This window comes from Balaenoptera physalus, assembly GCF_965194825.1.
Source record: "Balaenoptera physalus genome assembly, chromosome: 13".
NCBI classification, from domain to species: domain Eukaryota; kingdom Metazoa; phylum Chordata; class Mammalia; order Artiodactyla; family Balaenopteridae; genus Balaenoptera; species Balaenoptera physalus.
The window spans coordinates 106517133-106537332 of NC_138892.1; the positions used below are offsets into that span (position 1 = coordinate 106517133).

Sequence of the window (20200 nt, forward strand, 5' to 3'; positions counted from 1 at the left end):
TAGGTACATAAGCACATTTTGGGGCCAGTCTCATAAGTCGATTTATATTAGGTTTTTATTAGGAGGAAACTTAGTTTTTCTGCTTTGTGATGGTTGCTTTCATTTTCTTTGCTAACTGTCTTTTCCAGACCTCATCTAGAACTATTAGTTCTAGGCTTTTACATCATGATTAAACTTAAATTTTGTGGACTAGCAAGAAAACTTAACCTGTGTTTATAATGTTTCCAAGGGAACTACATTCTGGTTTATAAACAACTGGCTGTATTAAAAAACTGGTATATGATGTATTCATAAGATTGGAGCTGCTTGATTTTTTTTTTAAAGCAAGGGTGTTCCCAGTTTGCTCAGAATTCAGGCTCAAGGTAGTTAGCCCCTGAATTAACTGTCTAAGTTGCTAAAGCAGTAACTGTTAACCTCATTTTGGTAAGTGAGAGGAATCTATACTTCTGTAGTTCAAGATCAACATAATGAACTGAGCTTGAACACAAAGAATGGGGTCGTTTTCCCATCATGCCGGGAGTGAGATTTAGTCTGTGGTGTTATTTGCATGCGTGCATGTGTAAGAGAAAGTACTTCTCTGGTGGTATTTGGAGAATTTAGGGAAGATAGTTGCTAGGCTTAAATCCTCATGGCTCGAGGATATGACCTTTTAAGTTTTTTTATTTGCTTTTAAAGCTTACTAGTACCTGAAATTTTATGTAATGAAAATGGAGTTATTTTTATTTTTTATAAATCTTTCAAAATGTGTTGGCAAACTTAGAGTTTACAGGATATTTCCAACTTTTGGTCTGATATTAGTAGATTTAACTCTTTGTTTTCTTTAAAACTGGGCTTTAGAATTAGGAGATGAATGCTTTTTTGTTATCTGCTTTTTCTGAGTATTTTCTCTTTGACTAAAATTTTCTTTCCCCTTATTCATTTGTGGGAATTTGACCCCTTTTAATTGTTATCTTTTTTTTGGGGAAAAAAAAAACTTTACTGACCTCTCTTAGGTAGTAATTTCTCTTTCCTTTTTTTTTTTTTTCTTTCTTTGTGCTTTTGTTATAGTATCTATCACATTCTGTCCCAGGACTGTACAGTGTTGTGGGCCCAATAAATACATACATTAAAACATAGAGACACAGCTCCTTTCTCATTTTACTGTCTAATCATCCCACATTTCTTCACTTTTATCTTTCCATCCCCCACACATTCAGACTGTTCATCAAACAGATGGAGATTTAATAGTCCCTTATACCCTTGTTTGTTATATTGAATATATTTTTATATTTGTTTCTTCTATATGTTTGTAATATGTTTACCATTGCACATATACTTTTCTTTCTGTAAAAATATAAGTAAATGCATATGCATTAAATATTCTTATTTAATATAATTCAGTAGGATTACTTTTCTATCTGCAGGTTAAACAAAAGTATAGATAACGTCTCTCTTCTGTCACAGTGAAATACCAATTCTAACTTGTATTTTTACATGTTAACATCACTGAAACTGGGATACGTGAATAAATAATGACGTGATTTAATTGGTATATATTTTTTTATTTCTTGGTAATACATAAAGTAATGGCGCATCTTCTTCCTTTGGTGAATTGATATTGAAGATGTGCGCAAAGAGAGTGAATAAAATTATTTCAGTGACTGGGGGTGGAAGGAAGTATTTCCAAATTAGTGTTATCTTCTCATGTATTCCATTTTAAATGTGTGTAACCAGATGAATATGTTTACTATTATAATTAGATATTTGACTATTTTAACTGCATCCTGAAAGTTTATTTGCTTAGGTTGACCTAAAATTTTTTTTGACATTTTCATTTGGAAAGTGGGTTTTATGTTTGTGATTTTATATTGGTATCACAGTATATTCAGGCATCTATGGCACAGTATAACCTGAGAATATAAACCTACATATTTAATCTTCATATTTGTAAATATTTTTTCTGTAAAGAAATCCCGAATTGATCATTCAGCTTAATGTCTTCAGAAATCTCCCATAGGGAAATTAATATTAAGCTGTATATAGATTTGGCGTAAACTAGTGTACAATTCATGAGGAAAATGGTTCCTTAAAGCATTTTCTTACTTTTAAATTTATAGTCATGTATCTTTGATCCACGAAGGACAGTGTTGGTGAATGTGGTCTTGACGTAGTTGGAATAGAGGAGAAATGAGTGTGGTGATTGTGTGTGCTTTCTTGAGGGAGAATGGGTTGCGTTTTAAAAAATGAAAAGAAAAAGGGAAAATGAGATGCTGCAAGTGTTGTAACGGAAGGCGGCTGGTTCTTTATCATATCCTGCTGGCTTCAGCTTGCTTTCTGGGGAGGGCCGCTTGTTTCTTTCTTCTTCCTCCTAGATGAATTTCACTGATTTCATTTAAAAGAAGAATAAATCACACTGCTTTACATAGTCAGTTCTATTAGGCCATCTTCCTAAAGTTTCTTGTGGGCACAGCACCTTATAATTTATTACAGTCTTGATAGAAATTTTGATGGTTACCTCAAGTTTTTACTTTACACTGGAAACATTAGAATTATATATAGTTATTCTATATGCAGATTTTTTTTTCTCCTAAATTTATTTCCCAAGAGCTAAAGTTTGATGCCAAAGTGAAATATGACTCCTGAACTGTAAAATAGTTGAAAAGATCCTTAAGGTTGCTCACTCTCGACAGGAATAAGCTTAATTTTTCTTTTTTCAGGGATTTTCTCGTGTCTCATATAAAGCTTTGCATCTATATGAGATTTCAGTGAGTGTCATCATTGATCTAAAATTATTCTAACATAATGTGTCATAACCAACAAAAATAAAAAAGATCATTGGGAACAATCATTTAGATAAATGATTGGCCTCTCTTTGACTTTGAACATTGTCTGCATTCTACACTGTTTTCCAAATGCCAAAGATCCGTGGATTTTTGTGGATCCCTTCAGGAGTCTGTAAGCATCATAGGACATATAAAGTATGTCCAGGAGGTGTGTCAGCAGACCTACATTCCTCTCACGGATCCACCACGTACTCGCTGTGTGGTTGTGAGGAGTTTTTGTTTGTCATTTTGTTTCTCTGTTTTTCATCTATTTATCTTATATAATGGCGACCATAAATGTTGTTATCCTTGCCTTTCATTATTCTGACAATGAGTTTTAAAAAACTCTCGTTTTAGTACTGAAATATTAGAAAACATTAAAGTGCAAGTTGAAATGGTGCTTGCATTCAAGAAATAAACTTCTTGTTTTAGATTCTTAAAGTAAAATTTAGATCCTGAAGGTAAGCTGGATGGCACTGGCTGTTAGAAGTCTTAAGTATTTGGAGGATAACATCGATACTACTTTCAATGAAATTGATTAATGTTTAAAAAGGGAAAACTGCCTGTTGTTATGAAAAGCAGTAATGAACCTCAGGGGCTTCGTGCTGGGGTAGGAATATGAAGCATGGCTACTTTGCATCTCTTTCTGCTGAGCAGTGTTGGAAATGAATTGATGTTTATAGAGCCATATAGTCTTCATTATTGCTTTTAGATTGCGCCTTTGGGGGTGGATTTGATAGATTTGGAATGAGAAATAATGGGTGTAATTAGGAAAACATTATTTTCACATTTGAGAAAATTATTTCAGAATTTTCCAAATGAATTAGAGTTCTGTATTCTACAGAATAACTGAAGCTGTCAGTGTTTTTCTGCTTTTGCTCCTGGATAACTTGGGTCTAAGAAATGGACTGGGGTGGGTAAAGGCGTTGTCAGTTCTAAGATGGGTGTGTATAGAACTAAGCTGGCTGACGTTGTAGGATCACAGTTAGCTACTTAAACGAGAAGGGGAGCAGCTAGCCTTCTTTTCTTTTCCTTTGTGTTTAAGAAACTACTTTTTTTCCTGCCCTAGGAAATGGTAAATTTTAGACAAAATTTGTTCCTTTAGAAACTTACATTAAGGTACAGTGGTGTAATCTAATATGAAAATACACTTGTTGAAAATCTGAAATTACTAATTTTTGTTGCCAGTGCAGAATCTGTGTGACTCCTTTCCCTTCTCTAATCCTGTGCTTTATATTTTGTCTATGTCTGTGAATAATATTATTTCTGAATATCGCCCTCACTAACTTTTTCTAACTTTCTCTTTCACACTTTCTTCCTGGATTTGCTGTTTCCTTCAGTCTCACCTCAAGGTCAGTATGCTTGTCCTAAAACAAAGATATGTAACAGAACATTGTATACTAACGTTGTCTTGAATTCCTATAAGCAACTGAAATGATGGAACTTATCCCAGTAAAGAGATGTCTAGAAATTCAGTCATGAGTGCAGAAAATGTCATGAATCTTAGATTTATCGGAAGAGTGGATTCACGGTTCTGTGCTTCAAAAGATAGTGAGAGTGGTCAGAAAGCGAGAATCAGACTGACCAGGTTTGGACTGAGAGAGAAACGAAGATGAAAGGAAGCCACTAGAGGAATGAGGAGGTGAAAAATATTGCTTTAATTTTATTATATTTTCATCCAGAGACATTCTGGCTGTTATATTAGTAGGTAAAGTGCAGCATGAAGGAGGGAGGGAAAATTGCCACAGTCTGTGGATTTTTTTAAGAACCTTTGAATTATTTCACGTACACAAACCTACACATACTCTTTTCAGTTTGGGGTTTGTTTTGTGACTCAGCTGAATGGTAGAACTGGTGGTGACAAAAACAACCACCAGTCCTGCTGTTCATGTGTCAGAGGCTCTATGGGAGAAGCTTTACAGGTTTTATTTCAGTTGATCTTCCCAGCAAGTATGTAGAGAGGTTCGTGAATTTCCATTTTTTAGGCGAGTAACACAAGTACAGGGTCCATTAAGTAACTCATCTATCTTCATTAGTAAGTAAATTAGTAAGGGAAGCTGGCAGAAAACAATCAGAAACCTGCATTTTAAAAGTTATTTATTTTGCATATGAGCCATGGCAATGTAAATTAAGGTGTGAGAATTTCTGATAGGGTTCAGAAAATATTGTTAATACCACATGCGTTTTACCTAGCAGCTGTTTTCTAATAATAATGACATCATATGTGCTTACTGTTTATAAAAGTACTTGTCAGCATGTGGGTTACACAGGACAGATTGTTATTCTAATAACATTAGGGAACATGATTTCTACATCTAGGGTGAACCAACTAGTTAGTGGTGGTACTTAGATTTGAAGCCGAATATTCTCATTTCAGCCTCAGGGCTTTTCATATGATATGCACTCTAGCCTAGGAATTAGAGTCCCAGATTGCTCAGGTGTTCTTAGGTAGATTTCTCATCTGTAATTTTCCCATCTGTAAAATTGGAGTAGTTCTCTAATATCTGAAGGGTTGTCGTAAACTTTGAATGAGTTAATGCAGATAGCACTTGGAACAGAGTCTGGCACCGGGTGAGCAGTCAGTAAATGGAGCTGTTATGATTACTCCTTTTTGCTTTTTTCATGGAGTCCTGTTTGGTCCAGGATACCATAGTACGGTGCCATACGTTTCAGGGTCTTTAAAACACTACACTGTGCTCTTGACTCCTGTCAGTATTAATAGAAAGTGCAAAGCTGTGTATGTTATGTGTAGAAGATGATAAAATAAGCCGTGTCCCTTCTGTAATGACATTTTCAGACTCTATTTTTCAGGTGCTGAAACTTCTATTATAGGTAGAAAGATGAAGTTGAGGCTTTTTTTGGGAAAAAGGTTCTCTTTCCCAAATCTCTCTCCCTGATATTTCTTCTCAGTGCTTAACAATATTTCTGAAAAAGTCTTCTTACCTTTGACTCTTTAAAAATAAGCAGTTTGTTTGGGGTGTGAGTATGTTAAAAAAAATAAATCTTTGTTTCATAATTACTTATACGAATCTAATTCATGAAGGGGTTCTTAACCATCCTCTTCCTTCTCTCTACGTATCAGCAGTCTCAGAATGACTCTCTTCGCTCATCCTTACCTTACATTTGTCAGTGGGACTAATGTCCCAGCTCTGTTCCGAGGCTAAACTTCCCGTTCATTCCTTCCCTCTGACCAGTTTTCAAAACCTTGTTCCATAAATTGAATCCTCCTTCTCCTTATTTCCCTGTTTCTCTTCTCTTTCTTCCCACTGACTCTCCCAAACATAAAACATATCCTGGTTTTCCCCATCCTTAAAAAGACATGGAAGCAATCCTTCCAGTGTCTTTTCGTTGGTTTCAGTTCACTACAGTATCTTTTACTTTTTCTTTTCTATTTATTTGCACAGTTTCTGAAAGAATCATTTATGCTTGATGCCTCCACGTTCACACTTCCCATTTATTTTCCAAAGCAATATAATTTGGAATCTTCTCTCAGTGCTGTGCTATAATTGCTTCAGTGGTACTCTTTGCCAAATTTAGTGGACTTGTCTGTCTCGGGCCTACCGGCCTTTCTGGGGTGTTAGATTTTTGACTCTCTTCTTTTTGGAGCTCTGCTTTTTAATAGTTTATGTGACATTGTTTTCTGCTAGCTCTCTTACCACCTTGTTGACAGTTTTTGGCCTGTTTTGCTTTTCTTCTTTTACATGTTTCTTAATTCTTGATGTTTCTCATGTTCTTTTAAAAAATTCCTTTTTCATCTCCATTATTGGTCACCTGACTTGTTACTACCAAAGACTCAGTTTTGTTTTGTTTTTTAAACATTTTTATGGAACTCTACTTTGAATAAACCATATTCATTATGGAAGAAATCTTACAGTATTTGCAATAAAAGTAGCAACCACAAATACTGCATTTTAAAAAGTGATTTTCCAATTTTCTACTCTAAATATTTTCTCCACATTGTAGTAAAACAGTTAGGGTGCCACTTAAGTAATTCCAAGTCCGACCACAATTCAGCTTTAGGAGAAAAATATCATGAAGGTTTTTGCCTTGTATTTGGAGGACTTTCCTCTCTAACTTAAGCTTCAAGTGCTCTCATACTTTTATGGGGAAGTTTTATCACTTTGTTGTGTATTTTGATTTTTGCATGACAGATTTTGATCTAAATGTCTCTAAACAAAACCTTATGAAAGGCTCCAGAAGAATTTGTCCACGGAAGTCATTGGTGTAGGCATAATTCTCTGAGTTACAAGTTAGGTTAATTATAATATTCTTAGCTGATTCATTTTTAGTTAACAGTAAATGCCATTAAACTATACTTATTTCTAAATAAGTTTATTTTTCAAGTAATAAAAAATATAACAAGTTTTGTTTTTCCAGTGGCAAGGATCATTTTGGCTGTAATATATAAAAAACCCTCTTGTCATTCCAGATTGGAATTTAGTGCACTTTTTTTTTTTTAAATATAGAAGCATTTCACCATTTTAATTACGGTTTTGCCAAGACTAGTTGAATAAGTCATCAAGAGAATATAATTTATTGATGGTTTGAGATTGGATTGGATGTTTAGACGACTTCATTGTATGACTTTGGGCAGGGTACTTAATCATTCAGTGTTTGTTTTAGCCTGTTTTGTGTTAATAGTGACAATTACCTGTAGTGTTGTATTTTCGTGTCTCCACTGAGCTTTTCCATTTTGAATGGATTTGTTTCTGCTCTTCCTCCCCTGCCCTCCTCTGTCTGCCTTTCCATTCAGTACAGAGCAGAGATTTTATTTAGAGTGACGATGACTAAAGATTCACGCTCTGTATACTTAAACACACATCTCTTTAGTTCCTGTTCAGTGACATTAGCCCCAGAGAATGAATACAAAGAACGAATTCCATGTTTAGATGAAAAGACATGATTCAGTCCATAATTCATCTTTGCTTTTTATTATATAGCAGCACCTTTGGCTAAAGGCAAGACATTCAGGAAGTGAGGCCTATAAATGTCATCTCTTTCACTCTTAGATCTAAACAGATTAAGCGCAATATTATTATTACCCATGTTTTATTTAGCAGTGGCCTTTTGCAGACCTGTCTTCATGACAAATGTTTGGAATCTGTGGGATGCTTCCTACTAACTGTGTTAAGACCAGAGTCCCTGTATTGTTATGTAATAAAATTTCAATACTTTATGACTTGCTCAAGTACATTCCTGTTGCTATAGTCTGTTTCATCTAGTTTGTTGAAAGAGTTCTACATTGATTTCTAAAATCAAACTAGGTCATACAACCATTTCTCTGCACATTTTAGAAAATTTTTTTCATTATTGACTGATGCTAGTAAGCAACTAAAACCTCATAAGATGTCATTCACAAAAAGAAGTCTAGTCGAATTGTGAGGGCTTAGTTATTTCCTTACTTTTTAGCCAAAGTGTTCAGGGCTCTGTAGGCCAAGAGCATTTCTGACCCTGTGGGATCTATTTACAAGGAGTTCCACGTATGGGCAAGAGTTTATCATCTGAGAGAATGATCTGTTGTTAATTGCATTTTTTGCTTCCATTTGTCATTCTTTTGGCGTTCTTAAATACCTTTATTGTTCAAGAGTATATTTCCTAATTTATTTTCCTTTCAAGCAATAAAATTGCCTGGAGTTTTTTGTAGTAGGCCACATAAGCACAGTGTAGCCACACCTCTGTTAACTAACTTCTCCTAAAATAAAATAGTGTTACTGTTTTGGATGATTCATTGGTACAAATAAGCGTGTGAACACAGACTTGTGCTGATCCACCTAACTCTTCCACTGAAGAGTATTGAATTTCATGCCATTATGCCTTGAGAAGTGGTAAATGTTGCTTTTCTAGATAGCAGTTGTAGATAACTACCTAGTATTCTGTAGATGAGCTAAAGATGGCAAATTCAATAGAGAAGGGAGGAAAGACTAACTTTACAATCAGTCAAGATTTGAGTTTCTGTAGGGTTGTCAGATTTAGCAAAAAAAAATATGAGATGCCCAGTTAAAATTGAATTTCAGATATGTACTGAATAATTTTTTGTATTAATATGTCATAAATATTGGGACATACTTATACTAAAACATTATTTGTCGTTTATCTGAAATATGAATTTGACTGGATGTCCTGTATTTTATCTGACAAACCATGATGATGTAGTTTGCAGACAAAGCAACTTTTATAGAATGTGTTGAGAGGAGACCTCACCACAGGCTGTCATTACCTGATTTAAAGGATGTTAATTAAATATAGACCATGGTGGCTTATATGGTCTCATTATTAGTTCAGTTTATTGATGCAACTCTCAGGCCGAGTTGAATGAATTCTTTTCTAATTGTTGCATCCTCCCTTTGATTTGTTTCCATGAATCCCCTTCGATTTGTTTCCAAAAGTTTGGAAATCTGATTATATCATCTCCCTACATAAAGTCTTACACATTTAGAATAAACTGCAACTTCCTTGCTCAGCATGATATAATTATGTGGCTTTCATTTACCTTTGGCTTCCTTTTCCTTTGTTCTGCTCCAGCTTTAAGCTGCAGTCATAGTGTATGTGGCTTCTCCCAACGGGACACGTTCTCCTTTTATCAGGGCTTTAGTCCTGCTGTTCTCTCACCTAGTAACCTTTGGACTAATCCCTTAGGAAAGTTCAGAGGTAGATCATTTTCCAGGAAGTTTTTCCCGATCATCACGACCACCCCTGACCCCTTTTCTGGGCACTTTCTTATAGCACTTAGTATACCCTGTATGTGCTTGGACGCCTGGGAGGTGTTTGAGAGCAGGAACTATTTTTATTCGTGGATTGATATTTCTCATGCTTGGTACATGAGAGAGGTGTTTAAACAAATACTTGTCTACCTAATGAGTAAGGAGAATGTAAAGACCTTCACAGACTGTCAAAGCATAGACAAATGTAGATCCTCTTGCATTCCAGAGCCCATGTTCTCCTGAGCAGTGCCTTAAACATATTTTTTGATTGGTAATCATGATTCCAGTCTGGTGAAATTAGTCTTCTTTACCTGTGACCTAGCATTTGGTCTAGCTTTCTTATCTTAATGTGGAGGCAGTGGAGTTGGATAGGGAGCTTCAAAAGTAGATAGGATGATCTGTTGCTTAAGCTGGGGCCCTGGATCTTTATGTGACTGTTTTATATACATATATGTTATATATAGCTTTTTGAAAGTTTCAAATATTTAATAACAGTAAAATTAGAGTTGTATTACAAACCTTTCTTAAATAGCCATTCTACAGTTTCATAGATTGATGTCAAGAGCCTGTTTTCATATTTCCAACAAAAATCTCTGAATTTTATTTCCTTTTTCTGCCATTTCACACTATCCCATGCCTCTTTTTTTGTTTTATGATTTCATTGTGCTTCATAAAGTTAAATACGTGCTTCCGAAACATCCTGGTTAACGGCTTGCTGCCACTGATGGGAAAGAGCTTGGCCATGTTGGGGGGATTTTTTTGCAGCAGGAACTCTTGCTGGTTCTCAGGTGTCTTTGGAGGTCAGTGGTGTAAGTCGGTGAATAAACATTCTTTCCTGTGCGTATATATGAAGAGCTTGATTTTTCTCCCCTCATCCACAGGCAAGTGAAAGAGCAGAATAAGAAGGTAGCAAACCTGAAGCACAAGGAGCAGGTGGAGAAGAAGAAAAGCGCGCAGATGCTGGAGGAGGCCCGGCGCAGGGAGGACACCCTCAGCGACAGCTCCCAGCAGCTGCAGGTGGGCGGGGCCGGCCCTGGGCGAGCAGCTTCCCTCCCGCTTGCACGTGGCTCACTCTCCCTCCTCCCCTCGCTCTCACCCTGCCCGCTGCCTTCCTCTCAGACCAACTGTTTAGCAGGAAAGGGGTGGCTCTAAATAGAAAAGGCAAGTTTTATTCCACAGCTTTGTGAGGAAACCTCAGCAAAGGAGAAAGTCCGTCTCCTCAAGGGGATCCCGCCTCCTTGGTAGGTTCAGTGTCCGTGTGATGAGTGGGGTCTGTTGAGCTTCAGGTGGTCAGCGTAACGCTTGGCCATTTTCCTTCATTGAAGTGCATTGCCAGTCTTGGTTTGCGCCTGGCCTCCTTCTTTGTTCCATCTTCCTTTCCTTTTTCCCCCCACCTTTCTTACCTTTTCCCCCCTCCCTCTTTCTTTCCTTACTCTTAAAAAAGTTCAGTTTAGAGAGTGTACTTCAGTCATACAGGATGTATTAAAACATACTTTTTTACTTCACTGGAGACATAATCGATGTTTGGACCTAATTATTCACAAGACTAAGTTAAACCAGACTCAGTAACAAGAGTAGCAGCGACCATGTAAGTGCCGGCTGTGTGCCCAGCGCTCGAAACCAGGGCCTGGTCATTCACTGTTTCTAACCTTCACTAGTCCAGAGGAGCAGATGGGTTTTGCACATTTTACAGATGAGGAAATGGTCTCAGAGAAATTGAATTACTTACCTACATGCACACAGCTTCCTTAGTGGCTCAGCTGTGATTTTAACTGAGACTCCCTGGATCTCTCGCCTGTCTGAATGAAAGTTTAAGTTTAGAGAATGCCATAGACGTGGTGGAAATCTCTAAAACTCCTGCCAAGACTGCTAGCCACTGCCAGGTTGTTTTTCTCTCGTTATAGTTTCTAATTGGTATGATCGTGTTCATGCCGCATTGCATAGCCACAGAAATCTTTACTGGAGAGATTTGGAGGAGCTATCTGTTATGTAGAAACCATTTTTAGGCTTTATAACAAATTCATTTCTGACCTGAAAATCCGACTTTTTAATTCCCTTTTTCATTCCTCTTTTATATAACTTTGCTTATAAAATACATACTCCTTATAGACACAGTATAAATTTCCTCAAATATACCAACTTTTGAAAAAAGCAGCATACCAGTTTTCCCTCACCCTTGCCAATAACGGTTGATACTATAAATTTTCTTCCTCCGTTTTTATTTTTTAGTGCCAGTCTGATGGGTGGAAAATATTTAATTTTTGTTTTAATTTATATTTCTCTGATTACCAGTGAGGCAGAGTATTTTTTCATGTCTTATAGTTTCATTTGTTTATTAATGTAATTAAATCTACCTCTGTCTTCCATGGTGGCTTTTTCCCTGTGGATTTTTTGCTTAGTTTATCCCCATTTTGAGAACATATAAATATTTACCTATAAATATTTTTAAGTTGTTTTGGGCTTTCATTTTTAACCTTTACTTTTTTTTTAAAGAAATTCACGTTCTTTTTATTTATTTATTTATTTATGACTGTATTGGGTCTTCGTTTCTGTGCGAGGGCTTTCTCCAGTTGTGGCAAGTGGGGACCACTCCTCATCGTGGTGCGCGGGCCCCTCACCATCACGGCCTCTCTTGTTGTGGAGCACAGGCTCCAGACGCGCAGGCTCAGTAATTGTGGCTCACGGGCCCAGCCGTCCCGCGGCATGTGGGATCTTCCCAGACCAGGGCTCGAACCCGTGTCCCCTGCATTGGCAGGCAGACTCCCAACCACTGCGCCACCAGGAAAGCCCCAACCTTTACTTTTTAATTTAAATAATTTTAGGGTAGTTTGTGCTGTGAGGGTCTTATTTTTTTCTTCATTGCTAACAATTTCACTAGAGTATTTATAGAAAATTATTTCACTGCTCATAAGTTTGAATTGACATCTTTATGGTTTATGAAATTGTTTAATCATTAGGCTGTTTCTAGGATTTCAGTTCAACCTGCTTTCTGGACTAGGATCGCATTATTTTTAATTATAGAGAATATTTATTTGTTTTATAAGACAAGCCCTTCTTTATGGCAGCGCCTTACCCGTTTCATCTGTCTCATTCCCCCCACCCCCGCCAGATAATGGTTTCTGCTACCAGTCTGTCTTTGTAAACCGAAGCGTGCCCTTTTAATCTTCTGTCAGGTGTTACAGTAACACCAAAAGTGCTTTCATAGGTCATCTCTTGTTTCCTCTTTATATAACCCAACAGATAAGTGAATCAGATTATTTGTTTATATATTACATGTAGATAAAACGAATTTAGAGTGGATGAGTGACATTTCCAAGGTGTCTCAGTAAGTGACAGATATTCAGGTTATGAAAAATGATAGCTGACGGCCATATGCAAGATACACATGGATGCAATTCATTTAAATATGTGAAAAGAGCACTGGACTACAAGCGGGACACTGTGGATCTGATCTCAGCTCTTTTACTCACTAGCTCTGCTACTTGTTTCTTAACTGTGTCATTGCAAATGACAACTCAGTGGTGGTGAGTATCCCTAGGACCCTACTGTGATCTCTAAATATGAGTCTCCACTGAAAGACACTAGGGATTCTTGGAGAAATGGCTAATGGTAGAATCCGTGGGGGAGTAGGGGAGTAGAAAAGCAATTGTTTGAGGATTTGTATTTTTAAAAGTCCTCATTATCTGAATTTGTTTTTGTTTTAAATTTCTGAATATACATATGGGTCCATTACTGATGTTTTCATGAAATAGGTGAAGTGAAGGAAAGGAATTATTGTAGTATTTCCAGTATGGGCATAATAGTAATTCGAGGAGTAAAAAATATTTTTTATCATGTTAAAAACAAATGCTTTATAACTAATGTTTTGAACTTTGATGAGTAATGAATATTTAATCTTTATCAGATGCCACCTTGGCTTCCAAAGATTAATTATGCTTATCATGTTAATAAACACACAGTGTATTTTCTTTTGTTTGTGAAGAGTAAAGCTTGGTTTAAACGAAAAGGTTCGTTTTTGCCTTTTGTTATTCAGTGACTGCCAGTTACGGTGTTAAGTTCATTGGTGACCTCACTCTTTCTGGTTACAGTTGGTCACAAAGCAGTGGTATTACTTTTTCATTTAACTTTCTTTATTCTGGAGAATACTCTACATTTTAAAAAGTACATAAAGCACACACACACACTCACATGCACAGTGTGAATAAAACATGTAAAGTGATTGTCTCAAGGAATTGGAATACTGCTGGCGTCCCAGAAATCATTTATATATTCCTTCCCAATCATCATTTCTTCCCTTCCTTCATTATTGTGACTTTTATTGTTCTTTGCTCTTCTTTACAACCTGTGTATATATTTTTAATAAGTATGGATTCATTTTGCATATTTTTGCTTTACATAAATAGAGTGACCATATTTATTCTTTTGTGGCTTCTTTTGTTCAACATCATGTGTGAGGCTTATCCTTGACAGCTGTGCGTAGCGTTTGCACATTCGTTGTCCTTGCTCTTCTGTGTGTTTTTTCTTCAATTCAAAATTCCATGTTTTATTTTGAAAGTGTTCTGAAAAGGTATCTTCATTTTGTTCTAATTTTCCATTTTTTAAAATACTTCAGGTGGAAATAAAAGTATTTCTTTTTGGCATAAAGTGAGTTTCGAGATAAGTTGTTACTTTGTTCTTGGCTCAACACATTAAAAGTGTCCTGAAGAGATTAAACAGATTCCTTACATATGAAATGAAAATGCTACCTGAGAATAGAGGGAATCGCGGCATCTCACAGGCTCTAAACACTGCTGCTGTTTAGTATGGCCTTAGTTGTGAAGGCACTCGACTGCATCCTGTTTGTACTTTTGTGTTTTGAACAGTTATTACTATGATCTACATTAACTAGTCTCAAACTTTTTGGTTTTAGAAGCCCTTTTGTGCTCTTAATAATTTGTAAAGTCCCCAGAGCGATTTTTTTATGTAGGTTGTAATTCTCATATACATATGCAGGTACTTACTGCCCCAGCTCTCCAATGTCTAGATGTATCTGAAGACACATCTCCAACAGTATTAAGATACATATACAGCTGACACTTGAACAACACAGTTTTGAACTCGAGGACCCACTTATACACGGACAGTTTTCCGTAGTAAATACTACAGTACCACACGGTCTGTGGTTTGAAGCCATGGATGCAGAGGAACCTCGTATGCGGAGGGCTGACTATAATTATACTCAGATTAAGCCCCGTGTTGTTCACAGGTCATGTACACAAGGTTATTTGCAATATTGTACTAATTGCAAAGTATTGCAGACAACCTAACTGCTTATAGATAGGGGAGTGCTTGAATCCACTGTGGTGCGTCCACATTGGAGACTGGCAGCTCCAAAAAGGAATGAGGGAGATCTCTAACGAACTGATGTGGAGTGATTTCCAGGACATCTTGTCAAGCCGGGGCGGGGGGTGAGGGGTACACAAAAGACTCTCGGTAGTCTGCTGCTCATTATGAGAGAACACACATATATCTGATCTTTTTGCCAAAGAAAACAGGAACAATAATCTAGAAACAAAAGAGACCAGTTATCTAAGGGAGTGGTTGGGAGGCGATTAGTAGAAAGAAGGGGGAAGGTTTGAGCAGAAAGTGACACTTCTCTTTACCCTTCTCAAAAACTAGATAAACAAAACCAGTCAAGGTGTGGGGTTGGGGGAACCCCAGAAGGAGTACAAACCCTAACAGATGAACCAGTTTTATAAATGAGTAACATAACTGCCCTCAAAGGGGTGGGGAAGAAGGGAACAGACCTAAGGAGCTTTGGAAGCCATTTTCTTGAATACTGTGAAGCTAAAGACAGAAGAACTGTACATAAATGTTGTAATAATAAAGAAATATATTGTAGATAACGAAGGCTGAGTTTTTTCATTATTCAAGAAAGAATAATGAAAAAGCACCTGGGGTGCTAGACCGGAATCAAATACTAGTAAGAACTCACGGTGTTCAATTTATATGCAGACAGGGAGGTATAGAGATGCTGATGTGTGTCTACAAAATGCATAACCTCATTCCCATCGTGAGAAAATACCAGGCAAATCCAAATTCTGGGACTTTTTACAAAATAACTGAGCAGTATATTTAAACATGTCAAGAATTTGAAAGACAGGGAAAGACAGACTGAGCACTGTTCTAGATGGATTGGGGGACACTTAGACGAAATGTCAACTAAATGAAATGTGGGATCCTGGGTTAATCCTGGAACGGATAAAGGACACTAGGGGAAAACTGATGAAATTAGAGTAAGATCTGTAGTTTGGTAAATAGTATTGTGCCAGTGTGAATGTCCTGGCTTTGATCATTGTGCTGTGGTTATGTAAGCTCTTTACAGGAGGCTAGGTGAGGGGTGTATGGGAATGCTGTACTATTGTTGCAACTTTTCTGTATGTCTGTAAACAGTTCAGAATTAAAATTTTATTAAAAATAGTCATTGACTCTATATTTCCTCAGCACTTTTAATCACCCACTTCACTTTCCCATCTCCTTTAAGCAAGTGGGTTATGAATTTCAGAAACATCTTACCACCAAACGTAATGATACAGGATAGATATCGGATAGATATCTTGGGCTTTTTTCATATACCATCTCTAAATTTGCAGTGCAGATATTATTGTGTTCTCCATATTGTTTGACATCCTAAAGCCATCATTTAATTTAGAGTTCAGTTTAGCAAGTTGACTATTCCAAAGATTTGACCCAAATCTCAAAGCCATGATGATATCGATAATAGGCTGTTATTATTAGAGTTGATATGTCTTGACAAGTCTCTGTCCCTCCAAGATATCAGGTTTAATTTTGCTCATTTTCTTGAGCCATACTTGATGTCTTGCATTTATTCAATATAAATTTATTGAATGCTCTCTAAGTGTAGAACTCTGTTGCTAAACTTTGGTCATGCAGTTACGAAAAGACATGTTCCCTGCCCTCTGGAGCATATTGTCTCATGGAGGAGAATATAGTGATAAAACTAAGTGAACAAGTAAGTAGAAATTATGGTAAGTGCTGTAAGGAAATAAACCGGGCATGTGAAAGATAGTGGGGGAGGGAAAGATGGTGGGCAGCAAATTTAGGTAGAGCCATCAGAGATGTCCCTTCTGAGGGTATGACATGAAGATGAGGCCTTAAAAAGCAAAGCAGAGGAAACAGGGTTTAAAGTGGAGGGAATCCCTAAGGTAAGAAAAACCTTACCTTAGGTTGTTCGAGGACCAGAGTGTGGTGAGTGAGGTAGAACACAGGCACCCGTGTGTGTTAGCCATGCCGGACCTTGTAGGCCATGTATGAAGTTTAAATTTTATAAGTAGCGAAACACCTTAAGTAAAGATGGACAGGATTTGATTTGCATTTTGAGAGTACTGGTTTTTTTTGCAGTATTTGGACAACGGATTAGAATGGGATAAGAGTGGTTATGAAGAAAGTGTATGTCAGTAAATATGTCTTGCACACCTGCTTTGTGTAAATAGTGATGATGAACAACGTCCCTCCTCCAAAGGAGCTCAGGTCATAGTAGGAGGCCCTGTAGTAATAATGAAGATGAGAGGTGATGATAGAGGTTTTTGGAGGCTCAGAAGAGAAAAGAGAGGGTGGATTTGAGATTTGTTACATTTAGGTAGAACAGGCAAGAATTTCTCGTGGGTTGGAATGTGGACACTAAAGGAGAGGAAGGAAGGGGGATGGCTCCTAGGTTTCCTGGCATGTGGAACTGGGTGTGTGGCGATGCCCAGTGATGAGATGGGCGAACCCTGAGGGTGAGGTCAACAGGTTTCCAGGGAAAGAGAACAAGTCCATTTTCAACATGTGACTGTATCTGAGAGATATCCTAATGGAGATGTCAAGCCAGCAGTTGGAAGTGCAGATTTGAAGTTTAGAGAAGTCTGGTGTAGTTTAATTTTGGAGACTTGAGCTTAAAAATCATATTTTAATCCATATGAATCAGATACCGTCTAGAGATAAAATATTGACAGAAGAAAATGGAGTTAGAGCTGAACCCTTAGGATCCTCACCGTTTAGAGCTGGGACAGAGTAGGAGAGGGTGGTGCTCGGAAGGAAACTAAAATGAAGAGGCCAGTTGAAGCAGGAGAGCAAAAGGAGAGTATAGCATCACTGAAGGCAGGAGAGGATTGTTAATGCTGCTGAGAGGCTGAGAAAGAGGACAGCATCCGTGTGTGGTCTGATCCAGTGTATCCAGGATGGTCAAGAGAGAAAGTACCCAGCGATCCCCCCTGCTCTGGGGAAAGGGGTGCCTTACATTCTGCCCTGTTGACCTTGGGCATAGTAGATGGTCCCACATCAATCCAGATACTTGCCTTGGCCAGTATTTCTGTGACACGCTCACCAAAATTCACTGCCCCTCGCAAGATCTTTGGAATATCTTAGGTATATGTGTGACTATTCTAAGACGTGGTTATACAATGGGTATCTAAAGAGTTTCTGCCATGGTCCTTGCATACTAACATTTAAACTATTTTACAATTCCAGTTGATATTCACAAATAAAGGACATGAATGATAAAAGCAATGAGGCACAGATTGGTGACAGGCCTTTCCTACTATCATGTTTTTCCTACTATAATGTTTTTCGATTATAGCGCCTCTTCTGTTGACAGTCTGCATTGAATTTTGCCAGGCTTTCTGTTTCCACTACTCAAGAACTTAGCTCTGTATTAGTTACATTTAGATCTGAGTTGTTTCATTCACATTTTCTGTAAGCCATGTCTCACTGCAATTGGCTACATCAGATTTCAGAATAATCTGTGGTTATCCTCAGTAAACATTTATTGAGTGCCCGTTGTGGAATTGTCATTCTGCTGAGTGCTGTGAGGATATAGAGATAAATAAGAATTTTTTTCCCCCTGTGAACATTAGATATGCTTATTAAAACATTTTTTTGTGCTGGATATGTGAAAAGATGTGCTGTGGTGGAATTCATAAGTAATTGCTGTGTGGAGAGCTGGAGTTAGGTAAATCCCAGCAACAAGAGCCTCCCAAATAAGCATTATATGGAAGCATAATCTTAGCTGATTTGACTGATGGTCATTTTGGGATTAGAAAAGCTTTGTACTGAAAGCCTACCCATCTTTTAAGGTTCAGATCAAATGTTCCCTCCCTTGTAAAGCCTGCCTAAATCCTTGCAGTGGGAATTAATCACACTCTGTGTTGCAGTTCCATTACAGCTTGTTTCTGCTTTGATTTCAAGGCTTATTTTCTTACCTTGTATTATATGCTGTTAGTTTGTGTGTTGTTTCCCCGTATATTTGAGTTTGGGAACCCTGTCTTGGTACTTTGCCCATTGTCGGTTCTCTATAAAATTGTTTATTGATTTCAGTTGCATCAATAGATGTCAAGACCTCTCATTCACAAGCATCTTAGCCTGCCCTTGGGAGCTTCCTGTCAACCAAATCCTTTAAGTATTTCTAGCCTCATTTTTAGGTGAGATACTCACTAGCATAGCTACTCTATTCTATACAACCTGATAGTGTTGGTGTTCCTTAAATATAGTTTATTGGTTTTCTAATTTATGCTCTTCTACTTATGCAGTCTTCTTCCTGTGGATGTCCAGTTTTACTGCCTGAAGATTCTGGCTTAAAATTAACTTTTGTTGATGAACTCTACCCTGTTCTTGATATTGTCTTATCTGTTGTTCCTCAGCCTGTACGTTTAATTATATTTTATTGTTTTATATTTTTCAATACATTGTTTTAGAATTGTTCCTGTGTGATTTAATCATTTTTCTCCGCCCCCCCCCAACTAATTTATATCTGCCTTAGGTTAAGGGCTATTTTTAAAATTTCTTTTTAGCCTTTCTTAATCTTTTACAGAGGCAGCTGTTCATTAATTACAGCTACAATTATTGTTATAAGTAATAAAAATTAAAAATTTAGTTACAAATTTAAAAAATTTTGTATAATGATATTATATTTAGCACCCTAATATTCTGTAAAATTTCACAGGTTACCCTCTAAGGGCCTCACATATTTTAACAAAGGAAATGCCATCTTCCCTTGGTTCAGGATGTTTACCTTTTATGTTTTTATTCTTTCAGCAGTGACACTTTGTCTTTTGACAGAACTGCAGGTTCTAATACGGCAAAGCAGACTGAACTGGGGGTGGTGGCTCATATCAGTAGTGGTTTGGTGCTTTGTTTTTATTTATGACAAAGATAAGTATCTGAATTTAACCTTGAGAGAGAGGACTGTCAGGGAGATTAATGGGACTGCTGAAAGAACATTGTGAGCCAGCTCTCCTGAGACCAATGACTATTAAGAATAAAGTTCAAAGAAAGTGAAAACAATAGAAATAGATATGGGGAAAGCAGCTTTACATGTATTTAGGCATATTCTCCTCTTAGATGCAGAATCAGTGAAACATTTGTGTTTTTCTTTACAGTTGTATTTTATTTGCTCTACCTACAAAAATTTTTTTTCTTCCATTTTGGTAAGAGATTTTTTTTTTCTTTCTTTCTGAAATGAAGACCACTTATCCTTGTTTTTTCCATTGACCATGGGGATAATGGTTTAAGATAACCTTTTAAAAAATTGATTATCTGACATGCTTCCAGAAATAGTATGTGATGTGTCACATGCAAGATACCTCTGATGTATTAATGTTCTTCTTGTTTTTGTAAAAATAAATTTTGGTTTCTTCTTAACAGACCTTCTTGACCTATTTA

The 20200-nt window shown here is 37.1% G+C and overlaps 1 protein-coding gene and 1 long non-coding RNA gene across 20 annotated transcripts in view; one reads left to right on the plus strand and one right to left on the minus strand.

Annotated features, from left to right (window-relative positions):
• Positions 1-20200, plus strand: part of ERC1 (ELKS/RAB6-interacting/CAST family member 1) — a 415918-nt gene that overhangs the window by 165022 nt on the left and 230696 nt on the right. For all 19 annotated transcript variants that reach the window (XR_014252746.1, XM_082422084.1, XM_082422087.1 and 16 more), the window contains one exon: positions 10384-10519. Coding sequence is in view for 18 of the 19 variants with exons in the window: in XM_082422084.1 (XP_082278210.1) it covers positions 10384-10519 (136 nt within the window). In the remaining variant the exon portion in view is untranslated. The remainder of the gene's footprint in view (positions 1-10383; positions 10520-20200) is intronic.
• The window catches only part of LOC309641747, a 112336-nt gene that overhangs the window by 79902 nt on the left and 12234 nt on the right, over positions 1-20200 (minus strand). The gene's annotated exons all lie outside the window — the stretch shown is intronic.